This window comes from Phocoena phocoena, chromosome 6, assembly GCF_963924675.1.
Source record: "Phocoena phocoena chromosome 6, mPhoPho1.1, whole genome shotgun sequence".
Lineage (NCBI taxonomy): Eukaryota > Metazoa > Chordata > Mammalia > Artiodactyla > Phocoenidae > Phocoena > Phocoena phocoena.
In genome coordinates this window covers 52,927,433-52,947,359 of record NC_089224.1, presented here as the reverse complement: position 1 = coordinate 52,947,359, position 19,927 = coordinate 52,927,433, and the positions used below count along the sequence as shown (strand labels likewise).

The following is a 19,927-nucleotide window of genomic DNA, read 5'->3' as shown; positions in this document are numbered from 1 at the left end:
AGTATCTTCTACTACATATGTACCACATACTCACTACTTTCATATTTCAATTTTCTGTTAAGGGGGACGAGTGTCTAATTCATAGGAATAGTGTGAATAAATTATACAAGCACACATGCACAGTAATATCTAATATCATTATATATCATATTTAACCTACAGAGCAACCCTCTAGGATAGGCATCAAGACTCATATTTTACACAGGAGAAAAGTGAGATTCAGGAAGATGAAGTGACTTGCCCAAGGTCGCAGAGCTAGTAAGTGCCAAGCTTGATTCAAACCCACGTCTGTCTGACTCCAAGGTCTATCCCATAAGCCACAGGATTTGTGAGGAAATCAAATATCAAATAAGAGAAAAAAGGCTTAAAATTTTTTAAATGCCATTTAACCTTTCCATTATACATTCAGATTAGTCTCCTCTATCTGCAAACCTGGTACCTTTTCTGTTAGTTCAATGTCACATAAGTCCAGGCTCTCCAACTCTGACGGGGTGGTGGGTGGCACCGTTCGACGACAGCACACCATTGTCACCTCTATAGGCAGTTCTTTTAAAATAGTCACCACATCCTGGTGATTCTCCCCAAGTAGAGTTATGCCGTTCACCTGTGCAAAAAGAAAAGTTGGCCAAGAAAGAACATTTCCTAACATGACTACTTTCAAAACCATTTTTTTTATTACATAAATATAAACTGTACTTGGGGGATAACCATGGCTCTGCTGTGCTGAGAATGATAGCTGGATCTGTAGTGGTGTTTCCTAAAACAATCTACATGCAACACTACAGTTTTGTTGGAACTGGACTTCTAAAGCACTCACAGGAAAATCACTAGCTTTCACCCATGTTTCATATGCCAGTGTAATAGTTTGGAAAGGGAGAGTTAATAAAATCATTCCCAAAGGATAAAGGGAAAAGGAGAAGTTTTCTTTAAATGATGTGTTATATCATTATTATATAACATAATGATATGTTATATCATTATATGTTATATCATTATATCAAAATGATATGTCATATCATTTTCTTTAAATGATATGTTATATCATAATAATCATTATTATCTTCATTATGAAAAAATGAAGATAGAAAATGGCATGTATTATATGCTAGTATGTTATTAAAAGGGGGAGAAGCGAATATATTCAAATTTTCTTACTTATTCATGAAAAATATCTGGAAGATTGCATAGAACCAATGGTAAGCAGTTACACCTAATGAAGGGTGATGGGAACTGAGTGGACTGGGACAGAAGAGACTTCACTGGAGTATATCTTTGTATTTGTGATTTTGAAACATGTGAATATATCACCTATTCTAAAAAGTGAATGTTTCAAAACTTTTAAAGAAAAGTTGTTATAGTTCTCCGGCCCTAAAACAAACAAACAAACAAAAACCACGCAAGGAATTAGGTAAGATCAATGTACGTACAGATTGAAATTTCTGCTTTGGGTGGAGTTTTACTTGCCTATCTTTCTCAAGTACACTTTGGAGGAGAAATTTTAAATAAGAACTTACTTATTCACCACATTAAGCCTCCCACAGCCTTTTCAAAATTTTATTTACAAAGGGGAAAATGAAATAGCTGCTTACTTCCAATAGCTCATCTCCACTGAAAAGCTTCCCACTGTGTCCGACAGGACCTTCCGGTAGAACAGATCGGATAAAATGATGGCCCACTGTTGCTTCCAGACTTATCCCCAACCCACTGTTCTCACTGAACTTGCTCACATGGGCCACCTGAAACAAGAAAAATCATCACAATTTTTAATATTCTTTCATTTATTTTCTTCTCCTGTATGTATTTTATGTTCACTCCCTAAAAGGTCAAGTTTCTTACAAAAGCTTCAAAACCCTTATTGTAAAGCGGCAAACCTTAAGAGCTTTGCCTTGGAAAGAGTGTTGATATCTATCAGTTTCTTGAACCAACACAAACCAAAACGAAGTAGCCAGATGCAAGCACCCAAGACACTTTGCAGTGCCTACAGGTGCTGATAACAGATAGAGGGTAGTCAGAGTGACCACAGATAAAATCAAACGCCTGAGCTCAAACAACAGTACAGAAAAGGCGCATCCTTAGCAGTTCCCGTGTGCCAGGACTGTGCTAACCCCATTACACAGATTATCTCACTTACTTCTCATAAATAGGTACAATGTCTACCCAAATTGGAAAACAAGGTTCTGAGAGGTTACCTTCAACAGAGTCACACAGCTACAAAAGTGCTTTGAACCTCAGCAGTCTGAACCTAGAGCCCAGGCTCTGGACCATACACTGTATCAAGGGGACAACACTTGTCTTTAAAAGTGAATCGCAAGAGGGAAGACATATGGGAACATATGTATATGTATAACTGATTCACTTTGTTATAAAGCAGAAACTAACACACCACTGTAAAGCAATTATACCCCAATAAAGATGTTTAAAAAAAAAAAGTGAATCAAAGCTTAAAACAGGAGAATAAACCTTCTATTTCCTACTGTTATACTAAATAATGAAAAACGTTAGGAATTCACCATTTTCACAAAGAGTCCATTCATTATAATATTAAAATCAGAAAGTATACTAAAGATGATCTGCTTTATCCCCTTTATTTTATAGTTAAGGAAACAGGGATAAAAGGACTGAGAAAAATGTTTAATTATAAAAGATCTTTTTCAAATCTTAATGATAACAAGCACAGGGTTAATACTACATGTTGCATTATCTGACTTTGCAATCTAATGCTGGATGAAATCCTTCTACTTCTTAAAATCCAATTTAGGTATCACTTCCTCCGAGCAGCTCTCCAGGTCCCCATTTAAATGTCCATCAATCCTTCTCTCTACTACTCCTCCTGTAACTTCATTTCTGCTGTATAACTACATAGAAAATAATTTGAAGTCCAGATCTATGTCAATATTTACCTGGAGTTTAATGAAGACCTATAAATAGCTTAGTTCTTTCTTACTTATAGTAAAATCCCACGCTTGACATATTAATGGAAGTGCCACCAAGAGAGCATGTGCACAAAGAGCAGTTAAAAGTCCATGGTCTTGGGTCTGACCTCTGTGAGAAAATGGCTGGTGAAAGGGTGCTCTTCATTATTCAGTTAGCACCTGAAGGAGTGCAGCCTCAGTTATTCGTGCCAGTCACGCTAACCCCACCCCACAGAAGGAATCTCCCAACTTTCCTTTCCTGCTAAATTAACTACAGTTAAGCTGGACTTTGTTGTATTTTTTCCTTGACTCAATTTAAAATGGTAACAGCAGCTGTACTTACTCAAATCTCATTTGACTGTTAACCATCTTGAGTGTTTAAAAAGAAAAAAAACTTTGTAATGAGTATTAAAAACTAAGAATACTACTTGGCACAAAGTACTCAATAAATGTTAGTTATTACTTATATTATATGTCAATATCTGTTGTGCTTTATCGTTTCTAATCTACAGTTACTTGAATATTATAAGCAATATGAAAAATTTTACCTAACCTAGTATTTTATTGTTCCTTTGGAAATTCCTGAGAGTTGCTGCTATATACCTAAAGATTCATAATTTGTGTCTACTTTGTTAAACCTCTTTTTAAAATAGCAGATCACAACTGCTACCCTAGGTATGCAAACCTTTAATAAACAAAATGCTCACTATGGCGTAAGTGAAACAAAGAAAAGCATGCAGAATAAAAACCCTCAAGGAGAGTAAAAGCATAAGAGTGATAAGGAAGAAATAGGAAATTACAGTTCTGTACATAGGGCATGATGATTTTTGTTTTATTTTCAAGTAAATCCTGTCATTCTATTCTGATTCTTTCCATGAATCCTAGGAATAAGAATCAGAAAAACCCTTCCTAATATCTAAATAATATATATGACTGTAAGAAATACTGATGAATTATAAGTTCTAAAACTCCCATCTCATTTTTACTTCAGCTCCTTGGTTACTCTCCAACTTGAAATTTTAAATATCTGAATCAGCACATTTAGGTCTTTGAAAAAAGCCCTTGGCGTTTGCTACTTCTCTAAGACTCTTCAGGATGGTCATCTTTATTATTGTCAGGAACTTCCTGCTCAAATACAGTTCACAAGTTAGGAAGTTAGGGAGGAGAAGCTAACCCACCACTATTTCATAATTAATGCCCATAATCCTTTGCCACTTGGTCAACAGGGCAGCTTCCTGTTGTTGAGCATCTTCTGTATCTTCTCTCTCAGCTGACAGTAATGGATACCCTGAAAGAGGTGACACAATTAGTGACATACCACAAAAATCTCCATATCTTAACATTCGGTACCAGGGACACTGTGATCACAACCTGTCATACCAAGTCTGACTGTTCACTCAATACATGAGTTACTCTTATTTCTCTACACATCTTAATAATTCAGTTTAGAAGCCTATCATCTGCATGTTCCAAAACTATTCTCTTTTAAGAGATATCTTTTAGGTCTTAACTATACTTCCATTAAAGTATTCATATATTATCTAACTTTTTATTTAAAAGAACAAGGACTCCAACTAGCTCCAGGATTCACTTGGTGGCCCTCTTGTGACTCTATATTAAAAAGTCACACTGCCTTCTATGTTAGTGTATCTCTTTCATTTTCATTTGGTTCTACAGAGTAGAGAAGGGACCATGCTATGACTTAGCAAAAACAAACAAATTAACAAATAATATATGTACCTCCATGTACAATAAGAAAATATAAATAAAAAAATAAGAAACAAATGGAAAATGTACATTAAGTTAAAACCCTATAATTGAAATCATACTAATTGGCAAAAAAAGGAACATGAAAAAATAGAAAAGAAAATCACTAAACAAGTTATGTAAACAATACTGAATTAAAACACTTAGCTAAAATAAACTGGTTGAGAAGAATTTTCAAGTCATATTCAAAGATTTCCATGACATCACAGTTTTTACTCGTAACAGTTGTCTTCTAAAAAAAAAAATCTCTACAGGCCACTACTCCTTATATTAGATTTTCAATATCACTTTTTAGCATTCAAATTTCAAATTTAAAGAGTATTCTAAAATTCAGATTTCTCATTAGCTGCTTCCTTGTTAGTGGAATGAATGAGCTTCCACTCCAGGACTATTTTTCAGATTTGTTATGTGTCAGATTAATAAAACGATTCTGTTTTCTCTTTGAGAAACTGGAAACAGTAAGCTATATATTTCTGGAGACTAGCCCCCCAAAATGAGTGTTTTCTCTTCAAAAGTACATTCATTCCAGAGAAGTATGAATGTGCAGCGGTGAACACAGACTACAGGAAACCTTTCAAGCTGATGAAGGTTAGAAAGAGGAGGGTCAGCTAGTCCTACCTCCTCCCATAACCCCATTCTCTGATTCTGTTGTGTTTACACAGGTGGGCAGTGATTCAAGCAGGGTGGGATTTGGAATGAAGAAAGTGGGGAATCTGTAAGCTGCTGATAACAACAGTCTGAAATTTGTATTCATACAACCAACCTACAGTCACAAAACCCTTCATTCTCCCCCTTTCCCAAATGCCCCAAGATCAGATTTCAGGCATATTTAAAAAACCATAAAGTCCAGTCATTGTAGTGAGGTGGATGGACCTAGAGTCTGTCATACAGAGTGAAGTAAGTCAGAAAGAGAAAAACAAATACCGAATGCTAACACATATATATGGAATTAAAAAAAAAAAATGGTCATGGAGAACCTAGGGGCAGGACGGGAATCAAGATGCAGACGTAGATAATGGACTTGAGGACACAGGGAAGGGGAAGGGTAAGCTGGGACGAAGTGAAAGAGTGGCATGGACATATATACACTACCAAATGTAAAACAGATATCTAGTGGGAAGCAGCTGCATAGCACAGGGAGATCAGCTCAATGCTCTGTGACCACCTAGAGGGGTGGGATAGGGAGGGTGGGAAGGAGACGCAAGAGGGAGGGGATATGGGGATATATGTATAGCTGATTCACTTTGTTTTATATAAAGCAGAAACTAACACACCATTGTGAAGCAATTATACTCCAATAAAGATGTAAAAAATAAATCTAAAAAAAAATTGAAAAATTAAAATTAAAAAAAAAATTAAAAGTCCAGTCTCCTGATGTTACGGTGAAGTCAAATGATTTGTCCAGGCTCACATTATGTGTCAAATTTCTGTGGAAGAGGCAACATCTTATCCCCTGTCAGAGGACCAGCACTAGAACAGATGCATTAGAATCATTCAGACATTTTTCCTTTATTTTAAAAAGAATGTAGGACTCCTGATTCTAAGTCTAGACCCTCTCCCACCTAGCCTCCCATACACATATGCACATTCACCAAAGCAAAACAGATGGCTGAGCCTTCAAGACCATCCCCCACACCCATCCCTTCTTACTCTCTCAAGTTTTATGCTTTGAAACATTTTTATCCTGCCCCACTCCTCTGGATATTCACATCATCCTAAATAATTTCTACACCTATGAGTGTAAAAATAGCAAAATGTGACTAAATCCCTGAGAGTCCTACACCTGTCACTCCTGGGATATCACTGCAAACACAAATATCCCTTTAAAATAAAAAAGTTAAATCACAATTTTCAGTAGAAAAAAAAATAATGAAAGAGGAACTATTTTAAAGAACTACAAAGCTTCAATGTAATTATTTAGTGAAGGGCAGAATTCTCATAAGAAAGATCAGTCTTGGACTTTGTTCACTGGATTTAACTTATCAAACACCTAAAGCAATATGACAGGTCAGGGAAGCACACAGCATCCAGCCTAAAACAAAGGCAGCAACATTCGGGCATAATTATATACTAAAACTATGCCGCCCTAAAATTTTTGAAACAGTTTGATGAATTCTAGGTATATAGTGAGAGAAACCTCAGAGAGGCTTAATAATTTCTCATATAACTCCTTTCAAAATTTAAAACTTTCGAAAAATTTAGAAGAAAGAGTCCCCAAAATAAGGATAATTTCATTCCTAAAACTTATGCTTTAAAGATTCTCTTGTGTTTATTTAAAAAATCCTTTTAACTTTATTACTGCTTGCTCAATAAGAGACAACTTGGATCTATCCTAAGAAATAAGGAGAATGAAATAAAGCCATGTATGTAACTGAATGATTCCTAAAGGTTCTGATTAAAAAAATGTAGAAGAAAAAAAAGATGGACTCAGCAAGAAAATCTGCCAACTATAAACTATTTTAATCTACTGGAGCAATTAATCAATCTGTAAATAAGGATTTTCAAGAATCTTTTTTGAAAGTTTTTTTTTTTTTTTTGTAATTTACAATATATCCAGAGAGGTTGAATCACATTTATAAAAATCATTTCTCTAAAAATCAATAAAGAACATAATAACCTCGCTCCAAGTGTTTACCTTCTTCTTCAATTGGTAATATGCTGGTGTTTCTCCTCAAAGATAAAGAATCTTCATCTTCTTCATAATTTTCTTAAAGATAAGAACATTTTAGTAGTTATGTCTGTAATATAATCAAGCACTTGAATTTTTCAAACCCTGCTTTATTTGAACACCTAAATGAGAGTTTGCTTTTTGTAGGTAAACTTTTCATCAAACACATGTACTTAAAGTTCTTCTGTTAATGGTACAAAGAAGTAATGAAGTTCTCCTGTGACTTGCTTCCCTCTCTCCTGGTCTGCAATTAGTAGTGTACGGCATAAATACCAGAAAGGTCAATAGTCTGAGAAATAAAACACACTTTCAAACCAACAGCCTGGCTTCTAGCAATAAATACTTGCATCAGGGAGCTACATAAGGATTTCAGTAATTTTCAGACATATCCATGTACAAACAGCTTATGAATGACATTTCTAAATGAGGAAATAGGAGTCTCACGGTCTACTGACTGAGCTAGCCAAGCCTACACACTGAATTAAAGTTGATTCCTTCAAGGAAAGGGTGGGCATTTAGAAACATTATGGGGGTCACACACATAATCTAGGCAGAACATATTTCCCCCTAAAGAGAAAATGTAGCAATGACATCCAAAAGTAAGGCAAGGACAGAAAGCAAATGACTGCACGTGTTTCCAAATGAGAAGTGGTGACTGAATAAACAGTATAGAAACCTGCTTTATTCGGAAGCCCGTACTATGTTAATGGATGCACCTCTGGTTCCAGTTAATCTCAACTTTAATAAATTCCCTTTTTACTTGGTTCATAATGAATACTTAAGACAAAAAGTGACTCTTTAAATAATTTCAGAATTAGAAAAAATACAAAATGATGTTAAGAGTCTAACTGAAAACCAGATTCACGTGGCCTTACCTTTGCTTACGCTTGCATTAACAGGAGACAAAACTGCATCTTTTGTGATGTCCTCCCGTGACGCGAGCTCAGCGTCCTGCTTTGCTCCTCTCCTCATTAATGTCAGGTGAACGGTCTGTCCTGTGTGTCGCAACACCTCTACTGCTTGTTGATTGGTAAAACCCTGAAGGTTTGTGCCATCTACCTATGATAAGAACAAGACATGTTAAAAATAAAAGGATAGCTGTATTACTAACCCATGAAACACACGGTTACTGCTTGTCAGTGAGAACAAAATTGGGAATGAATATTCCCCTAGGTGGGGGTATGGGCTAAAACCTGTCTGGGGACCAGTACTGGCTCAGACGCACTGGAATCACACAGGAGTGTTTCATCTGTTTTAATACAAACTAAGGGGTCTCACTTCCAGAAACTATGAGCCAGCGAGTCTAGAGAGGGGGCCAGGATTCTCCACCTTTTAAAATATTCTTTTGTATTTCTTAGGGGATCCTAATGCACAGTCAAGTTTGGAAATCAGTCCTAGGCAGAATACAGAGGTATAGAAGACAGTGAGGTAAGTGGCTACTGAGAGTGCTGACGAATTCCGAAATCATACTTACACTGGCTTTAAAAAAAGAAAGATGACAAAACTACCTTCCTTTTTATTTCTTTACCTCTTCAAAAAATATTTTCCCTTTTTCTAGTTCACAAATGACAAAACACTTGATGGTGCCCCTGTGACCTTTCCAAACTACAGATATGATTCCATCACCCACCCCCCCGGCCTTTCGTAGAACACTCCTTGAGACAATGCTCCAAATTTTTAACATGGCTTAGGATGGCTGTGTCAACCCCACCTCCCATCACCAACCTCATCCTGCAGGATGCTGCCTATTTCTCTGCACTCCAGCCCCAGAGGACCATTTCCGTTTCTCTGACCTGCAGTGCTCCCTTCAGCCGTGAGGTCTTTGCAAGTTCTGTTCCCTCAGTCTAGACTCTCTGGACAGCCTGCTCCAGCCCATGCTCTTTCTTATCTATTTACTAAAACACCCATAAGTACTTTAGATCTCAGTTCAATAGTTATTTCCACAATTAAGCTATCTTGATGCCCATGACTTTAGTCAAAGTCCCCTTTACCATTTCTCCTTCACAGCACTTATCAGAAATTTAATTTTACGTTTTCTGTCATTATTTGGTTTATTTCTGCACCCTCCAAGAGGACAGGCTCTGTGTGGCATCAAAACACAGTGCTGGGAATTCCCTCACAGTCCAGTGGTTAGGACTCCGTGTTCTCAATGCCAATGCCCCGGGGTTCGACCCCTGGCCAGGAAACTAAGAGCCCACAGGCCGTGCAGCCACCAAAAAAAAAAAAAAAAAAAAAGAACAGTGCTGTTCACACAGTAGATATTCACAAATGAGAAATGATAAACTGGTTCATATGTCAAAGGTTTATTTGGAAAGCAACTTTTATATTTTTGAATAAATAAATGCAGATTATAACACCTTATTTTTTTAATACATAAAATTTGAAAACAGTTTGGAAAACTGGAACAATAAATTTAATGTTGAAATTCAAAGTCACTGATATTCCTTTTTAATTGTGAAATGACTATAAAATGGCTATTAAGTGTCATGCTTTTCTGAGCACAGTGCTGACCACATTAGGCACTCAAATATTTACTAAATGAATGAGAACTACAATAAAGGCCTAGATCAGTGATCTCCAAGATGAAGTACCCTTACTGCAGAGGTTTCTGGAAGAATATAACACAACTCTTAATTAAACATATTTTAAATCTCATTTGTTTTACACGCACACATATATAATACATACATTAACTATGTATATAAAACAATATATATAATACATATAAAACAACATATATCATATATGAATATATAGAGAGGATAAAAGAGGAAGGAGAAAGGAGTAGTTTATAGATCGATAGATACAGATTTTTTTACCAATGGGGATATTCAATCAGAAATCTAGAGACCTCTGATCTAAATGATCAATTGGACTTTGGAAGTTACTTAAGTTTTGTACGACACTTTTGAGCTAAATGGCAACTTGCACATAGGTGTCTAACACTCTCCTCTTTCCTCCCACCACCACCTTGTTGATTCCCTCTTGGAAAGACTAGTAAAAATATAGTAACAGAGAAAACACCATAACAAAACTGGAAACCATGGAAGAAGACAAGTCCCTATACCAATAACTTGGAGGAACTTCTATGAGGAATGGTCTGAACATGACGAGATTGAAGGCAGGCCAGCTGGATCTCTAAATTTGAGGGAATAGTTTCTCTCGTCTGTAAGATGAAACTTCAGTAAAATCCAACAACTGCCCTTCATTAAAAGGAGGAAGTCAGGGCTTCCCTGGTGGTGCAGTGGTTGGGAGTCCGCCTGCCGATGCAGGGGACATGGGTTTGTGCCCCGGGAAGATCCCACGTGACGCAGAACGGCTGGGCCCGTGAGCCATGGCCGCTAAGCCTGCGCGTCCGGAGCCTGTGCTCCGCAACGGGAAAGGCCACAACAGTGAGAGGTCCGCATACCACAAAAAAAAAAAAAAAAAGGAGGAAGTCAGATGGTACATGTGGACCCTAACCCGTGATTCTAAAAACTACACCAAGTGCTAGAGGTCACACCAAGCTGGGAGCATGGGGCAGCACAGAATTACATATGTGAAGTCACACTATGCACACACATGCATACGCACACAACCCCAACTAACTCCTGGTTACACAAAGAAAACAATCTCTTACTATAGAGAGGTAACGTTCCCCATTGTGGTTTCCTGGTTTCCTCTCTATTCTATTAATCTACAAGTGAAACTGACTAAATTTAAACTTTCCCCTTCCTTCTTGCTTTGTCAATTCCTGAATTGTATGTACAGAAATCCTTCTCAACTCCCTTTTGTACAAGCATAGTTCTCACTGAGATCTCTGAGAATAACTAAAGGTCACAAGAATTAAATACCACAGTCCAAAAGAAGGCAAGTGCCCTGAAGCATCAGTACAAACATCTTCCAATGAGACTGTCACTGCAGTGAACAGGAAAAAAGGTATTTTCTGAAACTTCCCTTCAAAGGAATTCATAATATTGATGGAAGTAGGGATTATACGTACAAAGAAGGAACAAGTATCTACCAAAAAAGAAAAAGAAAACTGTTACAGTGAAGGCAGTCAACCTGATTTTAAATACTGCAAAAACAAAGTCAAGGAATGGAAGACAGGAATATGCAATTTTCCCATATTTCAGAGGATAAGAATAAATAGATAAAAATGGTCAGGGAAATAAGACTGAAGACATAATGTGGCTGATCTAGAAAATCAATATAATTGTGAAAAGAAATACAAGGAGAAGAGAATAATGGAGGAAAAAATAATCAAAGAAATGATTAGTAGATAAAGAAATTTGCCTCTATAAATCAGAAGTATATGAAAAACTAGGGGAAAAAAACTAACACCAGACATATCATGGTTAAATTCTTAGATTTCAAAAATCAAAAGAAAAAAATCTATCAGCATCTAGGCAACAGAGTGAGCAGGTTATCCTTTGTGAAAGAAATTACAAACCCCAAATTTTATATTCAGTGTTAACATATGTGAAAATAGAAATTATGTTTGAGATGCTATGATTATTTATATCCTATACCGTGTTGTGAGAGGGCCACCATGCAGAAATTTAAACAAACTGGTCAAGAATTATAATTTGTACACATTTAGGGCATAAATGGGCTGGGTTGTTAGAGATTAGGAAAAATTTAAAGGAGGTTTGTTTTGTTTTTTTTCTAGAGAGAAGAGTGTTGTAGGTCCCCACTCCACCTAGATGGTTAGCCTTTGACCACAAGTCAGAAGAGCTGCGTCACGTGTTGTAGGGAAGAAGGTAGTAGACTGTGTCTAGCTCTGTAAGGAGGTTAAGGGAGAGGCTGTTTAACTGCTCTGAAAGTGAAGCAAGAGAAAACTGCTATTATATTGAGAACTGCTCAACAGCCTAACTCTGTCTGGGCACAGACCAGAAGGGGACCACACACACACAGATACACACACACACACACGAGACAGCCAGGCTGGAGCCATCTTGAAACATACCCAAGAGTACCCCTAAGGAATAATGGTACCCCCCCCCCCAAAGAGAGAATCTATGGAGCAGAATGCTGAGAAACCAGGGCCAAAGGGAAGAAGAGTCAGTCAGATGAAAAAATCTACCATCTGTCATGGAAAGTTCAAATATCTCCACAAGGATCTCTCAGGAATCCAAGAAGCAACCCTAAATGACAGTCGGTTTTGAATATCCTCCAGGTTCACTCAGTACAAAGCCATCTTACAACAGTGTCAGTCAAGAATGAAGTGTCTTACTGTCTTTTCCTCTCTTCCTTCTCTTACCTTTTACACTGGTAAGAGTCAGAAAGCAAATGAGAAGGTGAGGGAGGAAAAGAAAAGCTAGGTAGGGAAGACATACTGGAGAGTGCATTCTCTATCCCTATGTAAGCCATCAGTTCATAGCAGGCTTCTGGGAGGCCAGGGAGGCAGTCTGAGATTAATTATTTAGGATGGGAAATTTTAAATACTAAATTGGGGTTGTATTTGGTGATTTTTAATTGGCCATAGGGCATTTTACTCTCTAAGAACAATGTAAGTCATGGCACTTGCCTAAGATTTCTTCCAGGGAAAAGGGAAGACCCTTCCCTTTAAAAAATTAAAAGAGAGTTGATGACAAAATTTCCAAGGTTGTTTAAGATTATCCCTGCTAAGTCTTCCTTATGCAAAGTCTATGTTATCCCCAGCCAAATCATCCAAGTGTGCAAAGGCAACAGAAGAGGTTATCAGACAGAAAAGGTTCAGAAAGTCTACCAACACATTCTTTCATTTAAAATTTACTAAAAAAACATTCTAGCTGACTAAGAGATTAATCAGATTTAAAATTCAACGTAAGAAAACAGTGGCAGGGCTTCCCTGGTGGCGCAGTGGTTGAGAGTCTTCCTGCTGATGCAAGGGACACGGGTTCGTGCCCTGGTCTGGGAAGATCCCACATGCCGTGGAGCGGCTGCGCCCTTGAGCCATGGCCGCTGAGCCTGCGCGGTCCGGAGCCTGTTGCTCCGCTACGGGAGAGGCCACAACAGTGAGAGGCCCACATACCGTAAAAAAACCCAAACAACAACAACAACAACAAAAAGAAAACAGTGGCATACAAGATCCAGTGCTGAGTAATAAAATATGTAAAATTCAAATCTAAATACTACTATTATAGCAAAGTCAAATGTTTCAAGTCTTGATCCATAAAAGATATCCAAAGTGGTGTGTAATAGTTATTTATATTAGCAAGAAACTATAAACAACATAACTCTCCATGAATAAGGGTTACTTAAGTATATTAGGATAGATCTATATGTGCTAATATGACTACCTCTCAGGTATATTTCTAAGTAAAATAAACACTAAAAAGGTATACACTAATATGATCCTCTAAAATATAGATACATGGAAATTTTCTGAAATTTTAAATCACAAACTATTAAGAGTGGTTTCTATGAGAAGGGTTTTTTTAAGCCATGTTCAAATTTTATATTCTTTAGACTTCAAAGACAAAAATTAATCTAAGAGAAATAAACATGTTATTTACTCTCAGGGTAGTAAAGGAGAAAAATCTCAACTCTGAGGTGCCATAAAAATTCTTACAATGCACAGAACTTAGGCTGTAAGTTTTCATCTACAATAGATTTTTATGGCTTTTTTTTTTTTTTTGCGGTACGCGGGCCTCTCACTGCCGTGGCCTCTCCCGTTGCGGAGCACAGGCTCCGGACGCGCAGGCTCCGGACGCATGGGCTCAGCGGCCATGGCTCACAGGCCCAGCCGCTCCACGGCATGTGGGATCCTCCCGGACCGGGGCACGAACCCGTGTCCCCTGCATCGGCAGGCGGACTCTCAACCACTGCGCCACCAGGGAAGCCCTTTATGGCTCAATTTTTAAATGCAGTTTCACTAAGAAAAATCGAACGTATATGATTTTTTCTACTTAGTAGCAATAAAGTTCATTATGTAAAGGAAAAAAAACACATTTTTCCCTTTTTTTCCTTACACAAATGTCAGAGATGGTAGGTACTAACACAGAAGAAATTGCTACAATGGAATAACCACAGACTTTTAAACCCAGACTTTGGTTCAAATTTCTCAGTATCTTCATCTGTAATATGAGAATAATGGTACCCACTTTCTCAAAATTACAGCACATGGCACTCTGTACTGGAAAGATGCTCAGAAACTGGTATTATTATTAATAAAGTGAAGAAGTGATTAATAAACATGAAAACCCCAAGCCCTATGGGAGCAGTTTCTGATCAACATAATTACACCCATCATACATATGAGACAAGGTCACCAAAACCTAAATCAGGGCTCAGGCCATCTCTGATCCCTCAATATCACAGGAAGAGAGTTAAGAGGTGGCTTCAGACCCAACTGTCCCAGAGACAAAAGTGCTGTGGAACTAGGTGCAATGGCAGTAAACTGCCTATGTGCTATCTCAAGGAGAGATCCAACATCCTCAAAATGTGCAGTGCAGATACCACAATTAACAGGTGCAATTAGTAAGGGGGGAAATCCTAGTTAGAACAAATGGAAAAGCCCAGCTCCTTAGCACACTCAATCTAGCTGGCCAAGCCTCCTCCAACATGGCCTATATCTACACACACATACAAAACTTGGGACTATTAACAAAGTCACAGAATACCAAAGGCAACACTTGATACCTTTCCTTATTTAACAATATATGCTTGTTTAGTATTTTTTTAAAATCAGACGTTAATTCTATACTGCTTTTATCAAGGATCTCTGTATACCAATCTAAAAAAATGAGTATATGATTTTATCTAATGACAAGGTTGGTCAACTTTAAAAAAAAATAGTTCTTTTATTTAATAATTCCTATATAGAATACCAATATATAATGTGGAAAAAAACAGTCTCTATTCCCCGCCCCGTAATGTCTACAGTGAAACTCTAGGGGCCAACAGAGCACAATTCGTAAAACAGGAATCTTATAACAAAAGAGTTTAATGTTTCAAAATAATACATCCTCAAAATAGTAGGAAATAATTTCTTAATCTTCTCACCGTCTCAACAATTACAAAATAAAAACATAGTTTCAAATAGCTGCTGCTAGGACAAAATTTAAAAAAAATCAAATACAGCAGTTGTGAAAAGGAACTAGTGTGAAGAACTTTCCTACCCGTATCTCAAAAGCCCACAAGATGATGGTATTTTGCACAAAATTAATGCATGATCAAAAGTACTGCATCATGTTCCTTAAAAGTCGAGGTGCTTCCAACTTTGAAGAGAATGTTGCTAAAATTTAAAAACCATAACACTGATGACAGCAAAGATAGTGATTTTATTGAAAGCGAGAAAATACTTCAGAAGAAGGGTGCTTCCGCTTTTGAGTCAAAAATTTCCTTTAGCACTGATCTTGCCTAAGTGAAATTATATTTGAGATTCCACTTATATAAGAATGAAAACAATGACAAGCTTGAAAGGAAACTTTTGTGAGACTTAAATGTATAATCATTTCAGACCCTTAATAAATATCTGCTTAATTAAACTGTACTTATGTGCCATGCATACTATGTATTTTAAATAAATAACTCATTTGGTTTTCCTAAAAATCATACAAGGGAAGTGTCTTTATCCCAATTTTGTAGGTTAAGGAATCTTGCCTCTTGCTAAATGGTTAAACATGGAGTTATATGATCCAGCATTTCCACTCCTAAGTATACACCCACGAGAAATGAAAACATACCTCCACACAAAAGTCTGTACATGAATGTTCACAGCGGCATTGTCTGTAATAGCCAAAAAGTGGAAACAACTCAAATGTCCATCAACTAATGAATGGATAAATAAAATGTAGTATGTCTCTACAATGGCATATTATTCAGCTATAAAAAGAAATTAAGAATTGATACATGCTACAACATAGATGAACCGTGAAAACATTATGCTAAGCAAAAGAAGCAAATCACAAAGGACCGCCTATTGAATGATTCCATTTACATGAAATGTCCAGAATAGGCAAATCTATTGAGATAGGAAGTAGATTGGTAGTTGTGTAGGGCTGGGAGGATGGAGGAATTAGGGAGTAACTGCTAATGGGATGGGTTTCTGTTAAAGGTTAATGAAAATGTTCTAAAATTGATTGTGATCATGAACGCACAACTGTAAAGATACTAAAAGCTTCTGAATCATACACTTTAAATGGGCAAATTGTATGTTCTGTGAGTTATATCTCAAGAATGCTGGTTTTTAAAAAAGCTTTCTATTAGATTCAAATATATAGTCTGGGGGGCAAGTACATTAGCTATGTATTCAATTTTTAATTCTTTATCAGATATGGATTTAGAATATGTATATATTCACTCTCTCCCTCTCCTTTTCCTCCAAAATAAAAAAAAAAGGAAAGTAGTTAATTTTCATTGTATGTTAAAATAGAGATACAATGGGAAAGCTCTTTTCCAGGAAATGAGCAGCTGAGGTGGCATGCACAACTTGGTCTTTAGAGCAGATTTCAAGAGGTAAACAGGTGTAGTTAGGAGTTTTACAGAACAAAGGTCAAGAAAAGTCACAGAGTTGCAATGTAGAAGCAAAGAGCAGAGACTGATAAAGGACATCTCTATCTTTCTGTTAAATGTGAAAGAAAACACAAAACATAAAATTTACTCTTATCCATTTTTAAGTATATAGTTCAGTAGTGTTAAGTATATTCATGTTGTCATACAATACATCTCCAGAACATTTTCATCTTGCAAAACTGAAACTATACCCATTGAACAACTTCTCCCCATTTCCCCCTCTAACCAGCCCCTCACAAAAACTGTTCTACTTTCTGTTGCTATGACTTTTTCTGCCTGGCTTATTTCACTTAGCATAATGTTCTCAAGGTTTTGTTGTAGAATGTGACAGAATTTCCTTCTTTATAAGACTAAATAATATTTTATTGTATGTATATACCACATTTTGTTTATCCATTCATCTGCAGATGGACCTCTGGGTCACTTACTCATCTTAGCTCTTGTGAATAATGCTGCAGTGAACAAGGACTCTTCTATCTTAACTACTATTAAGATCCCAAGGGGAAAACAGAGACTTCATTACACATAAACAAATATATATTAAGATAAATCAGCATTCCCCAAAATGTACTCCAAAGAATATAATATATGTTTGAGGGAAGAAAGAACATGATTACAAAAGTTTAGGAACCTCTGAAGTAAAAGAGTTAAACAAGTTTCTTTACTGGGAAACTTCTCAGGTTTTGATTTTTCAATGTGCATTGTGGACCCCTAAGAAATGATATCACAGGCAGTTTTTCCTAAACTTATTTAACCAGAAAGCCCTTGATGCAGGGTCTCTGGGATTCATGTTCTGAGAAGTAGTTAGGGTAGTCCAGTTTCCACTGAACACTGAACTGAAAGTTGGATTCTTTTTATACTACCTTGAACAGCTATGTGGTCAAAACATACTAATGTTACTAGGATACAATTATGAGCTTGATCTAATCAAGAGGATCTGGCTTTATTTCTTTTATTCCTTTATAGTCTTACAGCTAAAAGGAGCCCTGGTCATGGTGCCAACAAAAATAGTGTCATTCTGAAGCTGATGTAAAAAAATGCATACAACCCAATCTCAGATTCAAGTACACTACAAGTGATAATGTCTGGTCTTTAGTTTTGGAGCATCTGCAGCTAAAATACAAGTATGATTATTAATGTACCAAAGTCATTAAAACCAGAAAGCAGATGTATTAGCAGTTAGTCAAGAAAGTGTCCCACCTTTAGAAAAGGTATCAATAAAGCTTCTATCCAATGCTCTGACTTCCACAAAATAATGATTAATTGTGATGACAGCTCAAACCACCAAAGCAAGCTTCAATTAGTATAGAGCTACCTGTAGATCTCAAAACTGCATGAACTAGGAGAATGCATCTCTCAACCATGAAAATTAACAAAGCTGTTATTAAATGTGTACTTACTGCTATAATTTGGTCTCCAATTTGGATTCTTCCATCATGTTCAACAGCACTGCTCTTTGTAATGCTCTTTACAAAGATTCCTGAAGGTTCTAAGATTAGAAATAGGTTTGTTTTTGCTTTGTTTTGCTTTACTATTTACAAAGCACACTCAAACAATACCCATCCTCCATTCTGCAAATATAAAATCCTAATTCTGCACAGATATAAATCAACCAACCACACAAAGAAAACCACTAGTAGAAACTTACGCTACAGAAAAAGACAATGGTTTTGTCTGAAATAAAATATCAGAGTCGCCTGCACTAAATTATTCCTAAGGAAGATTTCCATCAGTTTATGACAATCTGAAAATACATTATGTTGATTCAATATTTCATAAGACAAAGACATTAGAGGCAATTGCCAAGATGAAAGAAATAGAATATTAATGTTTAAAAACTACCTAATTTTTTATCTCCAATGTAACCAGCAATGGTAATTCCTAATCCCTGGACATTTTTAGTGAGTTCTACATCAAATGTCTCATTTTCTTCACTTTTCTGAGTAGAAGCATCAACCTAAAATAAAATTGATAAATAAATATACACATAAATAAACATGTAAACAAACAAGATAATCTTTTTTAAGCCACAATCTTTAGAAATAATATGATGTAATTGGGTGTTAGAGAACTCAGCTAGAAAATTATAGAGTAGGGATTACTCCTTCAATCTTGACAACTTGGACTGAGTATCACATTTTTACTCAAAAGGAATGTCAAGAGTAAAGCTGAACACCCCCATCAGAGAAATATATAATTGTCTGTGCGTGCAAAATGTTAAAAATTTAACAGTTTCTTATTAACAAATTCTATTTTCAGGGATGGCTCATCTTCATTTTTGAAGAAGTTAGGATGTAATACAGTTAAAATAACTCATACTTTGAATCCACATCAGCAAGTTCAAATCTAGCTTTGCCACTGATTTTTTCTAAGCATCACTCTGCTCAACTGTCTATCAGGAATAAGAACAAGTCCAGCTAACAATTATTGAGCAGTTTCTATATAACAGACACCTGTCATGTCTCAATTCATTTACTCCGTAGAATAAGCCTATGAGGTAGATACAATTACTATCAATTTTTCTCTGGTGAAACTGAGGAACACAAACTTTTCCAAGGACAAAGAGCAATCTAGTAGAGGCAGAATTCAAATGTAGATAAGCTGGTTGCAGAACCCCTGCTCTTAAAAGCTGCACAGTATGTTAATTCCTCCTATAGAATGTAGGGGCCATAATGCCCACTCAAGACATGCCGTTATTACTACCTTAAGTTGAAAGCTGATTCGAACACCATGAATGTGAATCTATCCTCCAGATATACTATTAATAGACTGATGATTATTTTGAAAGCCAGTGAAACGTATCAAACAGCTAATTAAAACTGTCCTTGTATTTGCTTTATAAATTCAAACTTTAATACAAAAAGCTTTTTAGAAGGAAAGAATGCCTTTACACATGATTTCCTTCATTCCTGGAGTGGTACCTGAAAGCAGATTTCTCTAATATGTAGACTTGTTATTATGTATTGGACTGAAGGGCAAGGCTCCCTGAATAAAGCATGAGTGAACTAGCACAGTAAGTCATCAATAAGTTGCTGGCATTATATACTAGTGTGGTGTCAGCAGATTCCACAGAGAACCCTAGGAAGATCACAAAAGAATG

The 19,927-nt window shown here is 36.5% G+C and overlaps 1 protein-coding gene across 7 annotated transcripts in view; it reads right to left on the bottom strand.

Moving 5' to 3' along the window:
* The window catches only part of MPDZ (multiple PDZ domain crumbs cell polarity complex component), a 131,645-nt gene that overhangs the window by 79,634 nt on the left and 32,084 nt on the right, over nt 1–19,927 (bottom strand). For all 7 annotated transcript variants that reach the window (XM_065878953.1, XM_065878955.1, XM_065878958.1 and 4 more), the window contains exons 8-14: nt 18,670–18,784; nt 18,228–18,316; nt 8,223–8,406; nt 7,315–7,386; nt 4,091–4,200; nt 1,590–1,736; nt 440–604 (exon numbers count right to left, since the gene is read on the bottom strand). In XM_065878953.1, the coding sequence (XP_065735025.1) occupies nt 440–604; nt 1,590–1,736; nt 4,091–4,200; nt 7,315–7,386; nt 8,223–8,406; nt 18,228–18,316; nt 18,670–18,784 (882 nt within the window). The remainder of the gene's footprint in view (nt 1–439; nt 605–1,589; nt 1,737–4,090; nt 4,201–7,314; nt 7,387–8,222; nt 8,407–18,227; nt 18,317–18,669; nt 18,785–19,927) is intronic.